A 23,242-nucleotide genomic window follows, 5' to 3' on the forward strand; every position below is an offset into this window, starting at 1 on the left:
GAGAGGGAGAGGGAGAGGGAGAGGGAGAGGGAGAGGGAGAGGGAGAGGGAGAGGGAGAGGGAGAGAGAAGCGAACAGTGGGCAATCCTTTATGATCCTCTCCTGCATCAAGCTGTTCATACTCCATTCCAAACACTGCAGTAAGTCCCCCCTTCTCTTAACCACCACTTAGATTCTTTTCAGTTCACTATACTTACATATCCAGAGGCATGTAACTGTATATGGGGGTGGAGCGCAGGTCCTGGCTTCAACTGGTTTTGTGTATATACGCAATAGGGCAAACTGTGGCCTCTAAATCAGCTTTTAGGGTGACTCCTCCATTGCTATTACGCCTGTGTACAATTGGGCACGTGCCTATGTGGCTTTTGAAGGAGAATTTGCAGTTCGTGGAACTGTTTTGGGCATCGGGTAGAGGTGTGGCCTTGTTGGAGGGGGTGTGTCACGAGGGGTAGACTGTGAGGTTACAAAGCCCTCAACATTTCCAGTTAGCTCCCTTTGCCTTGTGTTTGTGGGTCAGATATATGCTCTCAGCTACTGCTCAACTGCCATGCCTGCCTGTTTGCAGCTGCATGCTCTACTATGATAATGAGCTAACTCTGAAACTGTAAACAAGGCCCCAAATAAATTCCTTCTTTTATAAATTGAATTGGTCATGTCTCTTCATGGCAATAGAACAGTAACTAAGAAAATAGGCTTAACATTAGATACGTTAAGGAAGGAGTATGCATGCACACTGAACAAAGGCTTCTGTAATCTAAGCCTGTCCATCAAGAGAAGCACCTTGGCAACCTGACCTTTTTAAATCTTAAAGCCTATTAAAAAAAAAAAAAAGCCCTGAGCAAAAAAACCTGGAGTCCCCAGGACTGCCTTGCAATTTTTAAAATCTCTGTGCACCTTTACCTCATTGTTAAACTGCCAAGAACCTGGAAACACTTGGACTAGACCCCAACTACTGGTATCAGTCCTACAGCATGTCTATAATCTGTCATCCTACAGCATGTCTATAATCTGTCATCCTACAGCATGTCTACAATCTGTCATCCTACAGCATGTCTATAATCTGTCATCCTACAGCATGTCTATAATCTGTCATCCTACAGCATGTCTATAATCTGTCATCCTACAGCATGTCTATAATCTGTCATCCTACAGTATGTCTATAATCTGTCATCCTATGTCTATAATCTGTCATCCTACAGTATGTCTATAGTCTGTCTGCTGACCACACTCTCATCTTTAACTCTCTTTCTCTGTTTTCATTTATTCTGCTCTTCTCTATGAAAACACTAGAGGGGGCTGCGCCGTCTTCAGTCTTCATCCTTCCTTTCTTCTGCTAGAAGTGGTTATAGTTACAGTAACATTAATGAGTGCTGTGACAGCTTTATTGAGACTGCTCTATGAAGAGTTTACTATTTCAAAATAAAATATGTCTACAAAAGCAAATATGGGAGTGCTATGCAAGTGTAAAACTTGAGTATTGACATAAAACTAGAAACACTTTAAAGAAAAAGTGTGCAGTATGAATCACTTCTACCCTTGGTGAAAACGGGGTGAAATGGGGTGATTTCGGGTGAAATGGTGGCTTCTTGTAAAATGAAGCATATTTGTAGTCTCAGAGCCACTTACTCTTAGCCAATAACATCTTATATAATTACAAGGTGATTTAAGAGTCACACGTCTATGTATTATAACTTACCTGTAACTTAAGTAAGAACTGTTTTCTGAACTCAGATGACTTAAATAGGGATGGGGAGCATGAAGGCAGTCCGAGCATCCACAGAAAGGCTTACAACAGTTTCAGCTGTGATTTTATTCTCTCACTTAACATCACAAACGAAAGGACGTCACATCTCACACTATTGCTTTTACATGAAACTTAAATGCTTGATGCAAAATAGACAAAAATTTAAACTGGTACTTTCCCTCCAGGGAACACTACAGCTTAAATATTTGTCAGTATTTTAACAAAACAAAACTACCCTACCAAAGTCAATGTGGTTGTTGGGTCCTCCTACACTACATTTAAAACTTTTATCTCATCAGAAAATGGAGACAGAAAATACAAAAACACACATCATGATTTTTCTCAAGAGTGTGAATGAGTCATCTTCATTTAAAAGCCACTTGTGTGGAGAGGCTACTCCATGTGAAACTACTGTTATGTGATGACAAAGCCTCCCCAGACGCACCATCCTTCGTGGGTTAGAGTAGAGCACCTATCCTGAGGATGCAGCTGCTGGTCCCCAGTTATGAGCACAAGAATAAACTATCACCCTCCCAGGCAAAACTCCACCTTCTATGCTGTTGATACTGCTGCAGAAATGAAGAGCTGCTTTTCACACCCAAGTAATCATTTTTCTTTGAGAAAAACTTAATCAAAATCCCTTTCGCTCAATATTCTCAAGGGACAGAATGATATGAACGATGGTCAACATTGAGGGAAGAATAAAGGCTGCACACATTTTCATAGAAAAATAATACAAATCCAAGTAGTTCTAAAACAGAAAGAAAGAAAAAACAGGGCAGAAATTTTTAAGAAAAAGAGTGATTTTTTTGAACTGTAAGTGGTGCCATTTTAAGTTCATTTTTATACCTAGCTGTATTGTCACATTTATTTACAAAGAGCCTGGTCTAGGTTCAGTGATACCCAAGTGTCTCCCATTTTTAAAAAGATTGTCTTTCAGAGCATCTGAACTGTTAAATGTTGTAGTTGTATTTTTATGCTACTCTTGTCACTGGTAAAATGTCTTTACTGTCACATATACAAGAATCCATCTCCACATTGATTCTACTTGATTTAATCTAAAAGTAACATAACTTTCTTGTACTTCAATGCCATTACTACCAATTGCTACATTGTAATTTTACTAGTCCTAGACACAGGTGAGCATCTAAACATGGATTTTAAAACTGCATGACATTCTGATATCTGCTGCAGTTTTAAAATGGACTGTGATGTTCCTTTCCTGCACACACCTAGCTCCTTGGCCAGGGACTCCTGGTACATTCTAGTGTACAACCAATGAGCCAAGCTCCCAGAGTATGAGAACTTTGAAGCTGGAATTGGCTTACAGATCAGTTCACTATATAATTACCTTAAATGGCTAATGATAATTTTAACAACAACAACAACAAAACCCAAACAATATCTGTAATGTACAAACAAAGGAGGATTTAAAGGCTGTGACATTAACCAATCCATGACAATATGTTCTTAGCATCACTGGAGTTTTTTTCTGCTGGGAAATAATTGCTTATTATTAACTATTATTTTCTCTTTCATACTTCAAGTAGTCTTTTTATTACATATGCTGATAAAGAGTTAAATCAGTTCAAGATCTAGGCTGCTGAAAGATTAAAATACATGCACAAGTACTTTTAGCACAAAAGTTAAAGACTAACACAGCTGCTTTCCATGGAAGACTTCACACTATAATACCGTGAAGAACAATGGTAAACATGTGCTCCTTGTTAGGGTTTTGCTACATAATACATCATAAAACCTTTATGACAAACAATTTTTAAAAAATGAAATTATTATATTACCAGGGTCAAAAAGTCCCCTATAAGGAATCAATTATTAAATTTCTATAATACTGAAAAGCTAAATCCTTTCTAGTATTATAAAACAAATCGACTTAAAAAGAAGTTTCATCTTCCTTAAGGACAAACAATGTGAACCCATGCTGTGCAATGCAGCGCTATACAACACAGCAGCTGTGGCTCTCCCATGGGACATCCGTACCGCGTGCACACGCTTGCTCATTCTCTGACAAGTGTGGAGACAGGCTTGTCAAAAGACACAAACAAATTGTGGGAAAGTAGCAAATTTTCCTCTATCACACAAGCTAGTCTTTAAATACCTGATACTAAAAGATGTGCAAAACATCACCATGTTTTAGGTTCAACTATGATGTTATAAACTGGTTTGCACAGGACGTAGGCAGTGCTTCCCGTTCAATCATCTTTCCTATCTCTAGGCTCTTTAAATTTTGCTCTGAGAACAAATCTCTAAAGCATGCCAAGAAGAAACCACCCCATTAGAATCTCCTCACATACAATCCTCGACAGTACTTGCTGCCCTCCTGAGATTTTGGAGAATAAAGCTATACAAAAATGCACAGTCATGATCTAGGCTATGGTAGCACCCCACAGCCTGCTAATCCAGGTCCCTACAACATTACCCAGAAACACCAGAGTCAAAGCAAGGGCAAGCAAAAGTGAACAGCAAGTCCAACACACCAATGATAGGGAGCAGATGTCTAAAAAGCTCTAAGTTTTCTTCTTGTGTAAGTTTCAAAGACAGTTTTATGGAAAAAGAAACTATGTTTCAAAAGCAAACAGGGTTTCCTCAGCAGAGGCATCTCCTTTCTAGCCACACAGGCAGAGGTTCTCCCAGTGGGCTCTGAAGAAGGTTCCCTCTACAGCTGATAACAGCAAATGCCGAACTGAAGGAAATGCCTAGAATCCTTCAATAAGACCTCAACCGTGGGCGACTTATTTATAAGAAGCTAGTCATCAGTCATCACTGCCATCCCCTCCTTTCTGTCAGTCAGTCACCAGAGAAATCAAAAGGAAGCCATGATTGTTTGTCTTCCCTAACAGAGCCATGCTCTCTCTGCTCTAAGGACAGGATATCTTGACAAGAGCTAGAGACTCAAAGAAAGCCTCAGAGGACACCCTGTGCTGATCTGCCTAGAAATAAAAAGAGACAAAGAGCATTCAAAAGCCACTTCCAGAGCAAACAGTAACCCTGCAGAGTTTTAAAACTGACACCAGCTTGGGAGCACCACACATGAAATGAGAACAGATTCGTGCACATTTTGATCAATTGGCTAAATATAAATATACCTGATTTATACCTTTAAACTAACAGGCAAAGACCCAAGTTCCAAACTGTAGTTCATGTGACTCCGGAAGGGCTCTTTGGAAGGGTAAGGGACCTTTGGAGAACAGTGTATAAACAACTGTAAACATACACTGATTGTCCGCTAGCTTTCTTAAATAGAGTTTCTGAAGTATTTTTTTGTAGGAAATTATATGAGTGTAGTTAATCAGATAATTTCTATAATAACATATAAATTCTGTTGTGTGTGCAAAACGTGGTAGAAAGCGAAGATGCACGGACGGTTCATGTTCTCAACGTGAGCACAGCGTTGCAGTCCATCAGGAGTCCTTTGATCCTCTCGTGAAACTTCTCTCTGTACAAGTTGAAGTACATAATGCTTTCCGGCTCTTCCTCAAGCCAAAACTTGTCAAATTCATAGACCAGGTAGCCTGCAAGAAAAAAACACACAAACACAAGTCCACAGGAGTAAAATCATCCATTTAGACCATCTTCAGGAAGTATACATGCATCTTGGGCCAGGGAGACAGCTCAATGGATAAGGGTGCTTATCATGCCAGCCAGACAACCTGAGCTCAGATACAGAAAGTAATGTATCAAGTGCACTGAGAGATCATCTTCCATTATTCCCTGGATAGCAAAGATATTAAACAATAAAATGATAAGCATAAACTCTGTACTTCAGAGGCATTCAGTTAAAAGCTCTATATTCTGCCAGGTTGAGAGTTAGCATTGCTCTTGGTCAGGTCTAGTTCTGACCACGATACTCACAGTAAAACTGGTGAAAGTGCTCCATCGTTGGTACCCCAGGGACAAAGTTGTAGAGGTGAAGCTTCAGGGCCTCACTCTTCAGTAAGCTATAAGCCATCTCTGTAAGATTGATTCCAACTATTGCATAAGAATACCTACATCAGAAATAGCGCCAGTTACACAGTTAGCTGATGGCTCGTAACAGAAGCTTACAGCATGTAAAAGCTTACTAACTAATTCACCCAAACTGTCTCTGCTGCACTCCTCACACAGGACTCACTTTGAGATAACCTCCCTAAACTCACAGTCAGAAAGATCAGAGTGCTTGTTTTTTGAAGGCTATTTTCTGAATAGAAGCTAAGGAGTAAAAATAAAAGTTCTGACCATGCAACATTTAAAAACAATAAGGGGAGGGACACCTACACATAACAAGCTTTATTGTTCTAGTTATTATATATAAAGCAATATAAAGTTAATAACAAGGGCTCAATTTGCATTTCCTTTACTATTTTCAAAGCTAACTCTGAGTTTCCTATTTCAATGTTAGTTTCTCCTTCTACTTTGAAATAGTTCTTGAAAAAAAAATATGAGCTCATATCTTTGTTTTATAAGCTGTATCATGTGATAAAATTTATTTTGGAGTACATAGAACATTTATGATCATTTTTCTTTAAAATAGTTTATATTATCCTTTCTGCATTTCCAATCATTTTAGGTTACATTTTGAAGTCCACAGTCATTCTCACTTCAAGAGTCTAGTTTTGAAATGTTTGCCCATCTTACCCTAACTTGGGGTGATTGGAGCGGGAGAGAATCTGATGTGCTTCGCTGGTGTAGTTTTCACTGAAATACCTAAACAAGTCAAGGAAGATGATGCCTGTGAGATGTCCCATCGCAAGCAGAGTAAACACAGAGCAGGCACTCGCCACTGTCGCACCAACAGCCCTCTCTGCCACAGCCACTCCATCCCTACCTCAAGCCACCCTGATGGCTCACAAAGGTTTCTGAGTCCAGATTTAATCCTAAGGAATCAGGCCTATTAAATAAGGAACACAGACAGACTGGCTCTTGGCAAGACCGTTTCAGCAGAGAAATCACCTACACAGGGGTGTCCTATTTGCTTACAAAAGAAGAAAAAGTCCTGAATTTTGAAATCTGGTAACTCTCATCCTGTCCAATATGAAAGTGCAGCTGCTTGGCCTCTCCCCTTCACTATCTGTCGTTCCTGTGTGCCACAGCTGGAATGTGTGTTTGTCTGTCCTCTCTGCCACAGCTGGAGTGAGTGTGCGCTTGTAACACACAGCTGACGAGCAGACCATCACTGATGAATGTGGATCCATCTTCACATCAGCCTACGCTCTAAACACAGTGAAGAAACTGCACGTCATCACAGCTCTACCAAGACCCCTCAGCACAGTCTAGAGTCAGACTCTGTTAAGTTACTTAAATGCAAGGCTTAGTAGGATTCTCTTCCAGTGGAGGCAGGGAAGTCATGTAAGTTCTTTAAAGATTACTGTGTGATTTATCTTCAGGAAGCAGAATTACATAGAACTTACAAAGCTTTAGGCATTGCCAAAACATACATGCTTTTATAATTTAAAATAGCATAGATCTTGGAATCTCATTGTGGCATATTCTTCCCTCCAACTGCTCTATCCACATTGACCTAAACATTTTTTCAGTATTAACTTAGTTTAGTTCAATTCAGATTTTTTTCACATTAAAAACTATCCAAAGAAATTATTGGCTTCCCATTGTCAGCATTAGCTAGTCTGTAAGTCACAATCCATAGATAAACTCAAAACACTATCGTCTATAACCTGCATATCTACACAGCAGAGTGGTTCTCAGCCTTCCCAACGCTTTGACTCCAACCGTCAAGTGCCTCACTGCTACTCCATAACTGTCATTTTCCTACTGTTATAAATCATACTAGAAATATCTGCTATGCCACCACTGGTGTAAGAACTCCATCTTCCAGCTGCTTACTAGAACAGTGCTGACTATCAGTTGTAACTTATATTGCATATTTGGGATTGCATGCATGTAGTCTAAGTGCTGAGGGAAAGGCAAGTTGTTACAACATGATACTCGGGAGTTCAGGTCAGCAGCCAGAGGTAGTTAGGAGCATGTCACCTAGCCTGGTTGTTTCCCCAAATGGAATCAGAGCCCACACAGTGGAAACAAGAAGGCAAAACCAGAAAGGGGTGTTCATGACTCTTAAGCAGATGTCAGAAGTGAGGCTGGAAAGGCAGGAAGGGGAAGGCACTAGAAACACAGGTAAGTACACATGTACACATGGACATGCATACACAAGAGACAAGCCCCTGAACACGCATGTGTGTGTGTGTGTGCACGTGCACACGCACACAAACACACACACACACACAGTCTGTGAACATTGCCAGCACACACACACACACACACACACAGAGTCTGTGAACGTTGCCAGCACATTAGCAAACATGCACATTATACCTAAGAAAACTCAACAGTCAATATGAAGCAACTGCAAAATTTCATTCAGCCAAGGAAAAGAAAATTGATTTTCACTTACACAAGATTGATCAGTCCAAGTATGCCCATGCCTCGGAAGTCTGTTTTGGGATCATCACCTTGGAAACCAATGTCTGCCCACTGCTTGGAGATCCTGGCCTTCAACTTTTTTGTTGGCATCAGAAGACTCCAAAGCTGCACAAACATGCTTTTGTGTTACAAATAATAGTAATGTTCTTGGTATATTGAGACATTTTCCTTTTCTTAGTTTATCTAATTCATAATTGAATAACTGAAGGTCAACAACCTTCATATGCAGGTTCTAAGACCAACAAGTACCGTATTTAAAACATAGCTTATCTATTTCAACCAGAATGAATGCTGTTAAGAACCATTTTTTAAAAGCAAACACCACGGAAACCTAGAGCAATGACCTGTGTTCACTAACCAATACCTGCACACTAACATTTAATTCTTCGGGAAGGACAGTCTTGGGTATTCAGACTCATATTCAGCTTGAACAGACTATGCTGTAATGCTGGATGTTTAATCTTTAATAAAAAGAAGGAGAGGGGGGAGGGAGGGAAAGAAATAAAGGGAAATTAATTCTGAGGGAGGGATCAGGGAATAATATTAATGTAACTCAAGAGATGGGTGTGTGTGACTATTTCATAAAATTTTAATTTTTGGGGCCAGGCAGTGGTGGTGCACACCTTTAATCTCAGCACTTGGGAGGCAGAGGCAGGCGGATTTCTGAGTTCGAGGCCAGCCTGGTCTTCAGAGTAAATTCCAGGACAGCCAGGACTACACAGAGAAACCCTGTCTCAAAAAAACAAAAATAAATAAATAAATAAATAAACAAATAAATAAAATAATTTTATTTTTAAAAGAAAAAATGACTTGGTTAAATAAATATCTTTATCACTGAAGTTGTTATCAAGTAAAAAATGTTGATTAACAATCTTTCCCTTTGTTAGATAGTAATCAACCAGTGAAAAATAGTTAAGAAAAATTGGTCATTTTCAAGATCTGATGTAAGTCATCAGACAAACAGACTTGTACACATTGAATAAAAAACTGAAAAACTTTGCAAAACAGAAATGCCTGCCCTCCCCCATTTCATCACCACATCAGGCACCGCGGAGAGGTGTCCTGTCCCCTAATAAGATATCAACACTGTGGCCTTCCAGAATTCTGGCCTCAAGCTAGATCCAGTTATTAGACTGGGCTTTATCTTGCCCACTCTCTTAGGAGAAACGCAGGAAGCTTGCTGACGAGGACTGTGACCATAGCAATAAGGTTTCAGATATGTGGGCTGCTGTGGAGAGCCACTACTCAGATTTATTCATTTGTTTGTTCGTTTTTGGAGATGAGGTCTTGTTATGCAGCCCAGGACAGTCTTGAATTCTCATCCTCCTGTCTCAATCTCCAAAATTCTGGGATTACAGGTACATGCCACCAAATATCAAATTCAGCTTTTAATACTCAAAATTTAATACCCACTATGGGCTGCAGCCTGGAGACTCTGATTTCACAAGATTTAAGTAAAAGTTCAGATCCAAACATCAGACACTGAGATCTTCTGAACACCTTTGGATTCTACTTAAACTACTTCATTGCACAGCTCTCTCCCAGCAGGACGGCTGAGCAGTGCTAAAGTCGCCACCGCCACTCTACCACAAGAGCTGAACGTCATAGTGGACAGCCAGGGCACAGGGTGCTAGGACATACGTCTTACTCCTTCAGGACGGCAGGTGTAACACAGGAAGCCTTGAAGCTAAGGTGAACGAAGATTATGAGTGCTTGCCTAGCCTGCTTTAAATCACTCCAATAGAAGCTCAATCCACACAACAGCTCCGTATTAATCTCAAAATAAAATGATGTTTTAGTTTAATTTTGCAGTTAGGTAAAGAATTTACATTTTCCCCCAAAAAAGGTTTTGTTGTTTGTTTAGATTTATTTTATGTTTACAAATATGTTTATGTGCACCGTGTGTGTGTCTGTGTGTGTGTGTGTGTGTGTGTGTCTGTGTGTCTGTGTCTGTGTGTATGTGTGTGTATGTGAGATGCTTTCCCAGGTCAGAAGAGGGTGTCAGATTCCCTGGAACTGGAGCTACAAATGGTGGTGAGCCTCCATGTGGGTGCTGGGAATTGAACCTGAGTCCTGTGCAATGGCACGAAGCACTCTTCAGTTCTGAGCCATCTCTCCAGCCCTGCTTTTACTGTTTTAAGCATTTTATCTTACTCAGATGTCCAGTGTTACTTTCCATAGAACATTTGGTTATATCAAGTCCTAACTCCAAGTGCAATACATGCTTGTGCTTTAAGGGGAACTGAGTTCACGTGAGATAAAGCCAAAGGGGAAAAGTGTCAGAGGAGGGACATGTAAGGAGGGTCAGCCGACAGTAAGGATGCGTGAAATGTCGTATGGAGACCCCTACTTTATGGGAGACCAGAGAGGACGGAGGGAGAAGACAAGAGGGAGGAGGGAAAGAGGGACAGAATGGAAAGAGAATAAAAGTATGAAAGAATGAAAGAAAAAATTCTAACTACAAATCCTCCTAAATACAGTGTGAACTGCAGCAGAAGATGGGCAGGAGGCCGCACGCTCGCTCTAGTGTATCAGCACCAAAGTATGTCAGCCCATCTCCCCAGGGCCTTGGAATCCTTTTCCTCCAATGAAGGGCCACACTGGACAGTCGACAGCACCTTCTCTAGGCTTCAGCCTTTAGATATGGGTGCTACTATCATCTTCACACACTTATACAGCAGAAGCAGGAGACAGGAAGGTGCGCTCTCCTTTCTTACTGAGGCAGTATTTGCTAACTAAGGAGACAGAAGAGACACAATGCTCTGCAAAGGGACACGTACTTCACAGCTTCAGTGCTGCTGAGGGAAAGTCAAATCTCCACAAGCAAATGAGATCAACAGAGGCTCTGAGGCCTGTGTGCCCATGCTTTCAGTCCAAAGAGGTCCTCTTCTGTGAATGGATAACCATCTCAGAATTAAAAGCATGAATATGTTTTTAAAGATGTTTATCAAGTAAGAGCTGTTGACCAACAGTCTTTCCCTATGAATGAAGTCTAACATAAATTCTTCAAGAGGCCAACAAACAGGAAGCAGGATGAGCCTGGAGAGTGCACAGCTCTCAGCAGACGCTCGTTCCTGCAAACTGCCAGAGCCCTGAGCCCAGAGCTAGTGCTTACCTTAAGGAGCAGCTTCTCATGCTGTACATTGGCAGAATCATAGGGCTTTTTCCTCACATTCTCTACATCCTGGTAGAGCTGTTTATAGCCAGTTATCTGCAGTAAGCACGTTCTCATACAGATTTGAAAACTGAAAGGATAAAATTATTAGGTCCACTCAGACCTCTTTATCACAACAATGCAAAGCCGGGGGGGGGGTGTCACACATCTATTTAAGAAGTGGTTTTTCACTTCTGATTTAACTCAAGATGCACCAGAGAGCCTCTTTAAGCACCCCAAGGCTGTACAGAGCATCCCTCAGGACAGTGATAAAACAAGGCCTAGACAGCATGCACATGGCTGACTCCATCACAGGAAGTCACTCAACACATTTTCTCCAAGATGTCCACATATCCCCAAATCTTTCCTGCCACTTAGCGACAGCTCTAATAATTTGAAGAATATACAAAAGAACAAGTTATCTCAGTTTCCCCAAGTACAGTAGCTTGCTTTCCCTGGAGCTACATGCTTTTTATAGTGACTCTAATGTAGTAACAGCGCACTAACCTTTACTGCCCAGGCTAGAGCACTTCAAATTCCAATCCATCAACAGCGTGGAAGACCTTCAAGCCTAACCCTGTCTATGAAATGGCCTTCAGAACAATCTGGAAAGCACCAAGTCCCTGCTGGGGTTGTGGCCTCTTACCTGAAGGGTTCATTTCCTAACTGCTGTCCCCATCCCCAAAGCCACCCTTCACCTCCCTTCCTTATGTATCAACTACTGTCGATTATTTTATAACACAGAAGACATCTAGTCTTCAGTGTACCGTTGCTCGTCAGTGTGCCTATCATCTGTCTAGCTAGCTACTTGGTGACCCTTGTAGAACGAGAGTCCACGACCTAAGATGGCTAGTGCAGCCTATTCATGAAGGTCAGAGAACAGTGTAAGGACTCAGGAGAACATGTGACATACACTGGAGGGCTATGGGAGGACCTGACCTAAATAGCACACAGACAGACAGACACCAAAATCTGAAGGACAGGAAGGCCAGCTGCCAGCTATTTAACCTCAGGGACTGAGTGGGAGGGCCTGGCACTGTAGCTGCAGTCCTGTGCAGTTATCAGCATTCTGGGCCTCAGTGCTCAGCGGATGACAGAGCTGGGTTGTTTCACCCATAAACCTTCTCCCCAACAGTCCAGATGTGCAGGCTCTGCACGGCAGGTGGCATCAGTCACAGAGGGAGCAGCACACCTGGTGTCTTTCTCAGGGCAGATGTTCTTCTCCTTCATGATGTTCACTATACACCTGTCCAGTTCGCTCTCGGCAACGCGTGTTGCGTTCTGTAGGACCTAGTTATGGAGATAGAGTGGAATGAGAGAAGTCTCTGAGGGCTGATACAGAAGTCTGTTTTGAGACATTTAAGCACCTTTACAAAGAAGATATTAAAATGCAAAAACAAATCACATTTTAGATCTCCCTAAGAGCTGGAATCATATAAGTATTTGTGGTTTTCAAAAAGCCTCCTACCCACAAGCAATCGTACTTAAAGAATAAATGATGATGTCATAAAAGTGGGAGAGGGGTTGGGAAGGAGGCCAACATAATCAGGAGTTAGAGCAGGTAAGAGGGAGAATATGCTCGCGAAACACTACGTATCTGTGAAATTGTCAAAAGTTATAATTTTAAAATTAATTTAGAAAGAGGAGTAGCAACAGGCTCTAAGAGCTGTCTTTCTGTGCACACCTCTTCATCCCCAACCCCCACCCTTCCACCCCTTGCCACATCCAGTTCTCCAGAACCCACTGCTGGCAGCTTCTCTTCCCATAATGTATGTGCCAACACACTAAGGTGATCTTTCTGTGTGGTCTGTGTCTGGTCTGTCTGATAACGTCCTCTGTCTGTCTAGGAACCCACGTTGAATACGGCCCTCTTAGAGGATCATTTGAGCTATCTCAGGCTGCTCTTTCTATTTCTGCATAAGTTTGCAGATTGAGCTTATCAGTGTCCTCTGACATACTCCATGAGATTTTGATTAAAACTTCACAAATTCATAGGTCAATTTTGGAATTCGTATTTAGCAACATTGAGTCTTTTAATTGATGATTATCAGGCTTCTTTCTTTCTTTTTTTTTTTTTCAAAAATTTCTCCATAGGTTTTAGGACTGAAGACTAACTGTTTCACTAAAACTCCCTGGGCTGTTTTGTACTCCTGGCTGCTGTGGTAGGTGGTCCTGCTCTTTGATGATCCAAAAGTGTATTGCTAACACAGACAGAAGTGAGCAACCTGCTGCCAGATATTTCAGTTCACTTATTACTACACGGCAGTGGCCTCCGAGGGTCCAGCACTGTCTACATCCTCAGACCACAGCTTTGTCAATACGCATAGTTCTTTCTGGCCAACTATGTCTCCTGTTTTCTTCTTCTCAGGATTTCAGTGCAATGCTGAATAGAAGCAGAGAAACTAAACCTATCTGTCATGCTCCCGACTACATGTGACAAAACCTTCAAAGTTGAACGTCTTCTGTGATGTCAGCTACAGATTGCCCCCTGGCGGCCTTTTCATGTCTTTGGTTTTAGTGTGCACTCAAAAAAAGGGGATGGGGCTTCTTCCCTCTATTTCCCAGGACTTTCTGTTAACAGTGGTGCTCTTTCTCCTTCCATAAATGTTTGGTAAGAATTAAGCCAGGCTGGAGAGAAACTCAATGGTACTGACGGCTCACAACCACCTGACAATCCAGCTCCAGAGGAGCTGATACCCTTTTCTTACCTCTGTGGACACCAGATATGCACACAGTGCACAGACATGCATACAGGCAAACACTCAAAAATACAAAGGCTCAAATATCTTTTAAAAGAGAATTAATTAGGCCAATGCTGGAGAGTTTTGCAACTATCTTAAATTAGAGATTTTATTTCTTTTCTTGAATATATGGCAACCTAGATTCTTTTATTTTCATATTAGTTGATAAACTGTTTTCCATAAACGTTTCCAATTTCATATAAGCTACAGGATTTACCAGCATAAAGCTGCTCACAGAACTTGTGACTTGGGCTATAATGACTTATGTTCTATCTTTCTTCAGACTGGGAATCTTGGCTTTCTCTCATAATTCATCAGTGGCTAGAGGTTATTGACATTACTAATCTTTTTAAAGTATCATAATTCATCAGTGGCTAAAGGTTATTGACATTACTAATCTTTTTAAAGTATCAACTTCTGAGTTTGTTGGCAATGTCCACATTTGTCTATTTTACTAAGCCATTGATTTTTCTGACTTATAACTTCTTCAGCTTACTTTGGGCTCAGTTTCTTTTCAAATTTCTAAAAGTACAAAGAGATTGTATCTTCAACTGGTTTAAGCTTTTAAAATCTGCTTTGGTGGGCTAAGCAAATGTTGATATGTTGTATTTCCAGTTCAATTTTCTTTGTCTATTCCCACCAAATTCTCCTTTGACCCATGGGATTACTGCAATATTTATTGTCTAGATACCACAGATTTTCACATTTTAGCAGCCATTGGACATATGTTAAAAATAGCTCCTAGTCTGTAACTGAGGAAGTGAAACTTAATTTTTGACCAACAAAGAAGGAGTTCCAACTGTGCAACAGTCTACAGCCCAACACAAGCACACGGTGAGATCGCCACGGGGGATAAGCATGCAAAGCAATCATTAGAAATGCAAAGTATCTAAATATGTAAGAGGTTTCATGGATGCTTTCTCTCAAATTCCTGCAGTGTTCACTGGCTTAATTACATCACCATCAATATTATCAACACGCACTCTCTTATGCTGCCTTCCTGAATCACCATATGGGTATTGATGAGGGGACAAACAATTTGCACAAAGTCAAACACACAGGAAGTAATAAAATCAAAACAATTTCCAGACTTCTTTTCCTGTAATAAAATACAAAGATGGTCAATGGAAATATCACAACATCAGAATTATATTTTTCTTTTGAAGAAATGCACAAATTGCATGTTTAAATTGACAAGCCCATCTCCATGTATTGACAAAGTTGCTTCAATTCTAGCCTTCAAGACAACAAAACACCTATCTTAGGCATTTCTAATTATTCTCTTCATAGAACAATAAAACACATCCATATTTTACTTTTTTGATGGCAACATCATAAGAAATCAAGTGAAATTTTTAAATAGCTACTAAATAATTGAAAAATTAACCTATTATTTTGTTAATTCAGTCCACTCTTGTTGAGTCACAAAACACTCTAAGCCATCGGTTAGTCAGTACTCATTAGGATGGCATTATCGGTCATCAGATATTTATATTACAATTCATAACAATAGTGAAATTACAGTTATGAGGTAGCAATGGAATGATTTTACAGTTGGGGCCAGCACACTAGGAGCACTGGGAAGGCTGCAGTCACTGCTCTAAGCCATGTTCAGCCCTTCCTTCCTTCTCTGTATCGTTCTTTGCTTATCTCCTATTGATAACGGTCCATCATCAATTTTACTACCAATACTAAATATATCTGTCATGCTCCCAACTAAATCCTGGCAGAACCTGAACATATGGCAGTCACCCAATCCTTGTTGAAATTTTCCAAATCTGATCTCCTGTCCTACTTACATTTACCTTAATTTTATCACATATAAAATCCCATTAATAAATTCTGAGACCACAGACACTGCTCCAGCCTACCCTCGCTCTGCTGATGTGTGGGTTCAGATTCTGTTCTTTCTCCACCACAACTAGCAAAGGAAGCAAGTACCACATGCTCATGTGGAGAAGGGGCCGGCCCTTCCCAGCACCGCTCTCTGTTTTCTTAACACTGAGAGTACTGCTACTTGCCAGGAGTCGGTGCAGGCTCTGGGGATACGGACATAAGCGACAGACACTATGCTTTGTGTTGTTTCTTTGGGGCAGTAGAGAATGGAGAAATAAAGAAGTAAAATACTGTAAAAGAAAGAAAGCAAAAGGATGGGTGGGGCTTACAAATCCATGTAGAGAATGCTCAGAGCACTCAGAGGTCAGAACTGAATGAAACTGGAGCTGATGTGAGGTAAACGGTCATCAGAGAGAACGAACACTCTGGCCCTGGTGGCACACAGGCCTGATGGCGAGCGGTGCTCTGGTCCGGAGCAGCAGCACTGGACACGAGCAGTGCTAGGTGCCACAGCGAGCACTGCAGGGCCGCTGGAGTTCCAGGGGCAGCACTGACGGCGTGCAGGCAGGTTTCAACGCATTCCCAGATTTATGACACAAAGAAACACAACTTGATTTGCATCAAGTCAGTTTGTGTGAAGAAAACAGGGCTTCTTACAGAGAGAGTAGGAACAGTCAGAACACAGGGCTGTCCCTCCAAGCAGGGCACTGACCTACAGGAAACAAGCAGCACTGGAGATGTTTGTCAGAATCATGTCAGAAACAGAATCAGTATGCCTGGGGTGGAACCCAGTGTCCACACTCCAGCAAGCTTCCCGGGGATGCTGAGTTTGAGACCTGCTGTAACAGCTCTGAAGTAAAATGTGCCCAAGCAGGTCCCTACAGTCAAAGGCTGCTGTGGGATCTGCCTGCTACATTACAGTAACAGGTACCACACGTGTGTGCACAATTAAACAAGAATTAGGGCAGAAACTTTCAAAGTTTCAGATGCCTTATTTTCATGAAACCAAAAAAATCACAGTTTAGGATTCTGAACAAAGGCAACTCTATACCCCGCCCAGTGTCCACTGATGTGGATGTGAGTTACTCTCACATAGGTAACTCATAAATGAAAGACGGTACCTAAGACAACAAGCACCTACTTTAGAGGTTACTCTCCAGAACGAAGCATGTCAGCCTACGGAACCCAACACCCTTCTGATTCCGGCGTGAGTCAGTGACTCTTATCAACACTAACAGAGCAAATCATGTCCACGTTTTTTATTATGATTCATAGTTTACATTATGACCAAGTGCAAACATATATATAGACATCTAGAATACAGATGCACACACAGGTAACTAAAAATGTCATAAAATAAGATATACCAGTAATTCTTACATGGACAACACTGTAACCTTACAGTTACTTCTAGCTGGCTAATTCTTGGTTTCCCACTGAACACAGCATCAAGAGCTGCAGCTGACGTGTGGTAGACTGGTTTTCCATCCCATGCAAGCCCGTTATGCAACCACTTGCTGCCACAGCTTTGGGCTGTACAGAATGCACCCTTTGTCGTGCACATGACCACTCATTTAAACCCAAGGATGCAAATGGAGACGACAGTCTGCCGGGCCTCCAGTGCCTTACTCAGACCATTCATTCCCTCATTGTCCACTGAATCCCGCACCTGTGACTCACAGTGAGACTAGTAGAACAGACATGGGAACATGACACCAGCTTGATAAAGGGTGTTGGCAGCTGGACCACATGTGCATGAGCACACACTAACACTGCTTTAGGCTCCTGCAGCAGGTTTGTGCTTTTTTTCTCATTCAGCAAAAGCTGACTGCCATGTAGCGTATGCTGGGACTCACTTTGGATCAAAACTTGCTTGGCTCTTCTCTCACACAACCTACCCTGTAGACAGAGTCCTGGGAAAGGCTTCCCTAACATCCTGGTCCCCAAAGCTACCAAAGCTGCTGCAAATAAACAAGTAAGATCTCAGAACAGAATGCAGAGTTGAAATACTCTTCTGTCCATCAAAACACACAGAGAAAGTATTCTGAAAACAGAATTACAATTTCTAAAATGAGAAAATGTAACTTACAGTTTCTCAAAGCAAAGGAAGTAAAAACATAATCCTGAAATCAAAGTGTTCATTTTAAGAAAAAAAATACATTTAGGTTAAGTTTTCTAGAATTAGCACTTTAATATATCCTTACCTTATTCTTGGAATACGTCAAGGAATTTTCTGAAATTAAAAAAAACAAAAAGAGTTACCATTTGAACACATTTTCTGAATTATCCAAAATCAAGTAGTAAAAATATAACAGCAATGACAAAACACTTCCACAGTTTAAGGTACAATTTCCACATGAACAACCCAACAATCATCTCAAAATCTGACAAGATAGAGAAGGTAGAACCATCTTCCCCCAAGTGCAGTAGCAAGCTGGTGGCAATCTAATTTTACCAGAACATTGTGTTTCTGTGCAGACAGTCAGAGTGGGAGTGTTTGCCGAACGCTCAGATCTCAGAAATTCATCTGAAGACTATATTCTCCACTACATTCTCTTCATCAGCAGCCGGAGCAAGTGGCCAGCAATTCAGCAGCAAGAGAACAAAGAGCAAAGACGGTCTGGCCAACTCTCCTCTTACCAGGCAAAGAGCAAACAGTCTCTGCATTCCTGGTTTCTGTTCCAAGAATGACAACATTTGTATTGGTCTGCTAAAAAAAAAAAAAATGCTTCTGGCATATTAGGAATGCTCTCCTTTTGAGAATTGTAAGAAAAATGTGTTTTGCTCAAAGTAAAGCTTTGAACGTGCTTTCCCCATACTGTAAAGAGCCAACCAACACAGACTGCAGAGGTCTGTGTCAGGAGGCACCTGGTTCTTCTGAGCAGGTGTGTGTGCCTGTGTGTGCACGTGTGTGTGCTGGCGTGTCAACAGCTGTGCATTATGCTTCATCCAGCCAGAGGCTACAGACTGCCATTCTTCCATGTCACTCTGGGTGCAGGGCCTGCTGTCCACACCTCCCTGGGTGCAGGGCCTGCTGTTCACACCTCCCTGGGTGCAGGGCCTGCTGTCCACACCTCCCTGGGTGCAGGGCCTGCTGTCCACATCTCCCTGGGTGCAGGGCCTGCTGTTCACACCTCCCTGGGTGCAGGGCCTGCTGTTCACACCTCCCTGGGTGCAGGGCCTGCTGTCCACACTTCCCTCCTTTGGCCCTAAAGGCATCAATCCCTCACTCAAGGCATTTTTGATCAACACAAAATAGGAGCTGGTTAATCCTTGGTTTTCTACTTGACACAGCATCGTGAGCTGTGCCCTGCCCAGGTCTCTCTTACCATGCCTACAGTAACTCCAAACCACATTTCTCAACCATCTGAGTTTGAAGTCAGAACAACATTTTCAATTGAAAAATTGTCATTTGGCAGAAATGTAACACAAGCCAAACTGAGCTCCATGTATACCATAAACATTTCCATAGCTATACTAAATTAAAAAGAAATACATGCAATTTTATTGCTATAAACTATTATCAAAATATTATCAAAAATATTATCACTTCAATGTATTACAAATACAATTATCATACATCTTTACTCTTTCTTCACATAAAGTCTCTGAAATCCAGTGGGTACAGCACAATTCAATTAACACCATGCATAATTCAAGTGCTCAGAACCATGTGGCTATCACCACATGAGTCCGGACCAGGTAGGTTCTAAAAATCTTTCCTAGGACCAATGAGCAGTCTGTCCATTCAGAAGTAAGAGTAAGAAGTGAGAAGATTGATTAATGAGGCCCCCAAGTAGGAAACCAGATAACTGACTCTTCCAGTCTTCACATCACACATCTGAGTAAAAGTTTCAAATGGAAGAGAGAATAATTTTCTAGTGAACAACTGCAAATACAATCTGAGTAATAACTGACATATTTTTAAGAAATCCAAAAGGCTCATTCTTTGGATACATATGGGATGTTCTAGGAAGTTTCCTTTTATACACAATTATTCAGTGTTTGATTCAATAGTCAATAATAGAATGAAAAGACCTCAAAGACCACAAGACTTAAGAAACTCAGTTGCAGTGACTTACTCAAATCAAACTCCCACCAGGTAAGCAGTAAGAATTCAGTACATTTTAATTAATCTTGAATTGTCTGTATTTTGAAGAACATTACCTATTCTGTAGGTTCTCTGTGCCCCTCCATAGGTGTCAAAAATTCGCTGCAGTTCACACTTGCCGGTCATCTGTCGTAAAACCCATTTCATCCAAAATCGGAAAAAGTGTCCATAGAAAAACTCCCACAAAGACACGAACATGTTTTCCTGGAAAGAGGATATAAACACATAAGCTTAATGGTCTCAAACTGGAACTGTAAAACTGAAAAACAAATTAAGTTGATCTAACTCCGCAAATTATAACGAAATCTATTATTCCATTGTGTCTATTTTGTGACAGTGTTTAATCAATCAGGCAAGAAAATAATATACAATGGTTTAAATAATGATTAGCCAAATGGTCAATTTATCTTTTTGCCAAATGGTCACTTTAAAAAATGTAAAAAAAAATATTAAAAAACTGGCCAATTATGTACTCGCTTAAAAGAATAGCCACTTTACATTTTTTGCCAAATAATTATATTTAATATTTTGGATTCCTGCTTCCGTTTTTTCATCCCTTGAAACTTGGAACAAAGAAGTTCAAGAATAAAAGGACCAACCGAGCAACAATTTCAAATCTACCACACATCAGCTGTGGTTTCCATAGAATGAGCTCTTCTTAGCCTTGGTTGAGAGCGCGCCCAGCTGTCCCAGTCAGCTGACTCCGACAAATGAAAACACTACAACAGGCTTACAAACTGAAGCATACAGGTTGGAAACCGAGCAGATGGCATCCTGACGAATTCATGATTTTTCCAGTCAGTAGGTGAACGGTAGAGACATCAAGAGGTTAAAAAAAAAAACAAAAAACAAAAAAACCTATGCACTTGATATGACTGGATCTTAAAAGAAAAACTCTTCGGGTGCTGAACGAAGGGGAGGAGGGATGCGGGGGACCGAAATGAAAACTCTCCTGCCTGCCTTCCAGACCTGGGACTCGCAGACACACCCTCTCTGCGCCCGGGCCCGGGGAGCTGTCAAATTCGAAATCCCCGCAGGGCAGGGCACCAGGTGTCTGTGTCAGACACGCGGATCAGGATCTTTAAAATGAGTCATCCCGTCGGCGTTTGTCGAGACTAAGGCGGCAGAAGTGCCGGGCGCCGGCAGGCCGTCCCGCCGGGCACCAGGGCCTCGGAAAACCCAGTGCGAGCCCCGTGGGCACCGCGCCGTCCCGCCCCTCTCGCGCGCGGGAACGCTGCACAAAGCCCCGACGGCCCCCGCACCCTGCGGATTATCCGCGGGACGCCTGCAAGGCTTGCGCAGCCGCAACGCCAGCAACTCAGGGTGAGAGAAAAATAAAACAGCAGCCACCTCACAGGAGCGGAAGAACTAGGGGGAAGCTGGCACTGCCTCGGTTTCCCCCAGCTGCAAACACCGGCAACGGAAACGACGCTCTACGCGAGCGCTCCCTGCGAGCACCGCGACCCGGAAGTCCGCGCGGAGGCTGCGGGGGCGGGTGTCTCCTGGCTCCGCGCCCCGCCTCTTCGACTTCTTCCGATTGGCTCGCTCTCAGCCTATCACTGGCGTGGAAGGAGGGGCCTGCGGGCCGGAGCGCTAGACGCCGGACGGTTCCCCTAGCAACGGCGGCGGGCTGCCACGCCCAGCCCAGCGCCAACGTGGTCTCTGTGGACGCGGCCTTGAAACTTTGCTCAGGGCTTTCTGAAACTCTTCTACCGCGGGCGTGACAACAGCACTTTCACCTACATTTCCTAATCTGCGAAGTGATTACGTCCCATCTTTATGAGGCACAAAGGAAACTTGGCTCGAAGAGACTTTATGGATGACGCAAAAAACAAAACAAAAAAAACTTGCGTGACTAGTGTGTGCAATCATTAGTTGCGACTTATTCCTCTGGAAACGAACATATAACAGTTAATTCATCAAACGTTCATTTCTTAACTATTGTTTCTACTGGAGGAATAATTTGTGCCATTTTTTTTTAAACCTCTAAAGGTTCGGTTGATTGGCTAGTTTGTGCCGGGTGGTCTTTTATAAGGGACTTACACACCAAAGCAACTGGAAAAAGCATAGAATCAGGTGAGGCTGCCTGAGAAAGTTATTAAGGGGATTAGGGAGGAGGGGAAGGGATCATTACATACAGCGGAGTCAGCAAAGTAAGGATAAGCGTTACTGGAGGAGGCGAGGGAGAATGACAGCTTCAGGAGGAAAACTGACCCGTGTGACAGGAAATGTACAGGTCCTGGGTTAGAAACGTATTGAAAATGCTGATGGAACAGTGAGGGGGTTGGTAAGTTGGAAAGGAAAGAGCCAAGTGGAGAGAAAGCTAAATACAAAAGACGTTAAAAATCAAATGAAACAAAGGAAATTCCTGAACTGGGCACGCTGGTGCATGCCTGCAATCCCAGCCAGAGGGTGATGTGGGCAGGGAGAGCTGGAGTTCAAGGCTACTTAAGGTTCTGTCTGAAAAGTAGATGGATAGATAGGTGGATGATAGATTAGATAGATCGATAGATAGATAGATAGATAGATAGATAGATAGATAGATAGATAGATAGATAGAGATAGAGAGATAGATTTAGCCTCCTACCCACACAAGATTCCTTATTCCCCTTGTCAGGACCAACCACTATTAGTTTCTTATACTTCCAGAAATATTCAAGCCAGTGTCCTGTCTATGCCCCATCCATCTCCTTGTTAGCTCAGATTAAGTGAGCAGTGCACGCTTTTCCATTTCATTTTTCCCCACCCCCAACACCTTTCCATTTTAAAGGTAGATTCTACTTGTAGAACATAAACCTATGAAGGATGGATAAACCACCACCTTTGCCCCATAGAGGTGAAATATTTGCTGGAGACCATCTCCCTCCCTGTCTCCAATCAAGTTCTTGTCCCGTCCTCCTCTAAGAATGGAGTGGTCAGACAACAAAGACACGTTATTGTCACCCTGGGATCAACAGCCTTTGCAAGATGAAAACTAGTTTAAACAGAAACAGACGTTTGAACTCTCAGTAGGGCTTTTACAGCTCCCGAAAGCGTTTCGCTCTAGCAGGTCACTAGACCAGCAAGGTGGTAAAGCCTGAAGCTCTGCAGCTCAGATCTGGAAATCTACAGTAGAGGTTTCAAACAGTGGGGCTTGGAGGCTGGCAGCAGCTGCAGAGACAATTCCTTTCTTAGCCAGACTGCATACTCTCACCCACATCGCAACAGGAAAGCAGAGTG

The 23,242-nt window shown here is 42.1% G+C and overlaps 1 protein-coding gene across 2 annotated transcripts; it reads right to left on the reverse strand.

The window, feature by feature from the left end:
• Positions 1 to 1,785: 1,785 nt before the first annotated feature.
• Elmod2 (ELMO domain containing 2) lies at positions 1,786 to 21,482 on the reverse strand. Of its 2 annotated transcripts, none has more exons than XM_028786290.1 (9): positions 21,374 to 21,482; positions 20,080 to 20,227; positions 18,117 to 18,145; positions 12,528 to 12,625; positions 11,297 to 11,426; positions 8,153 to 8,286; positions 6,379 to 6,447; positions 5,617 to 5,750; positions 1,786 to 5,276 (listed from the first exon to the last, which is right to left on the reverse strand). In XM_028786290.1, exons 2-9 carry the CDS (start codon positions 20,219 to 20,221, stop codon positions 5,131 to 5,133), a joined length of 882 nt encoding a protein of 293 aa, XP_028642123.1. In that variant the 5' UTR covers positions 20,222 to 20,227; positions 21,374 to 21,482; the 3' UTR covers positions 1,786 to 5,130. The 2 variants fall into 2 exon arrangements, with proteins under 2 accessions (XP_028642123.1, XP_028642124.1); XM_028786291.1 differs by lacking the exon at positions 21,374 to 21,482 and adding an exon at positions 20,623 to 20,736.
• Between the last annotated feature and the right edge of the window lie 1,760 nt (positions 21,483 to 23,242).

Source organism: Grammomys surdaster, unplaced genomic scaffold, assembly GCF_004785775.1.
Source record: "Grammomys surdaster isolate TR1022 unplaced genomic scaffold, NIH_TR_1.0 125463, whole genome shotgun sequence".
In the NCBI taxonomy this organism is placed as follows: Eukaryota; Metazoa; Chordata; class Mammalia; order Rodentia; family Muridae; genus Grammomys; species Grammomys surdaster.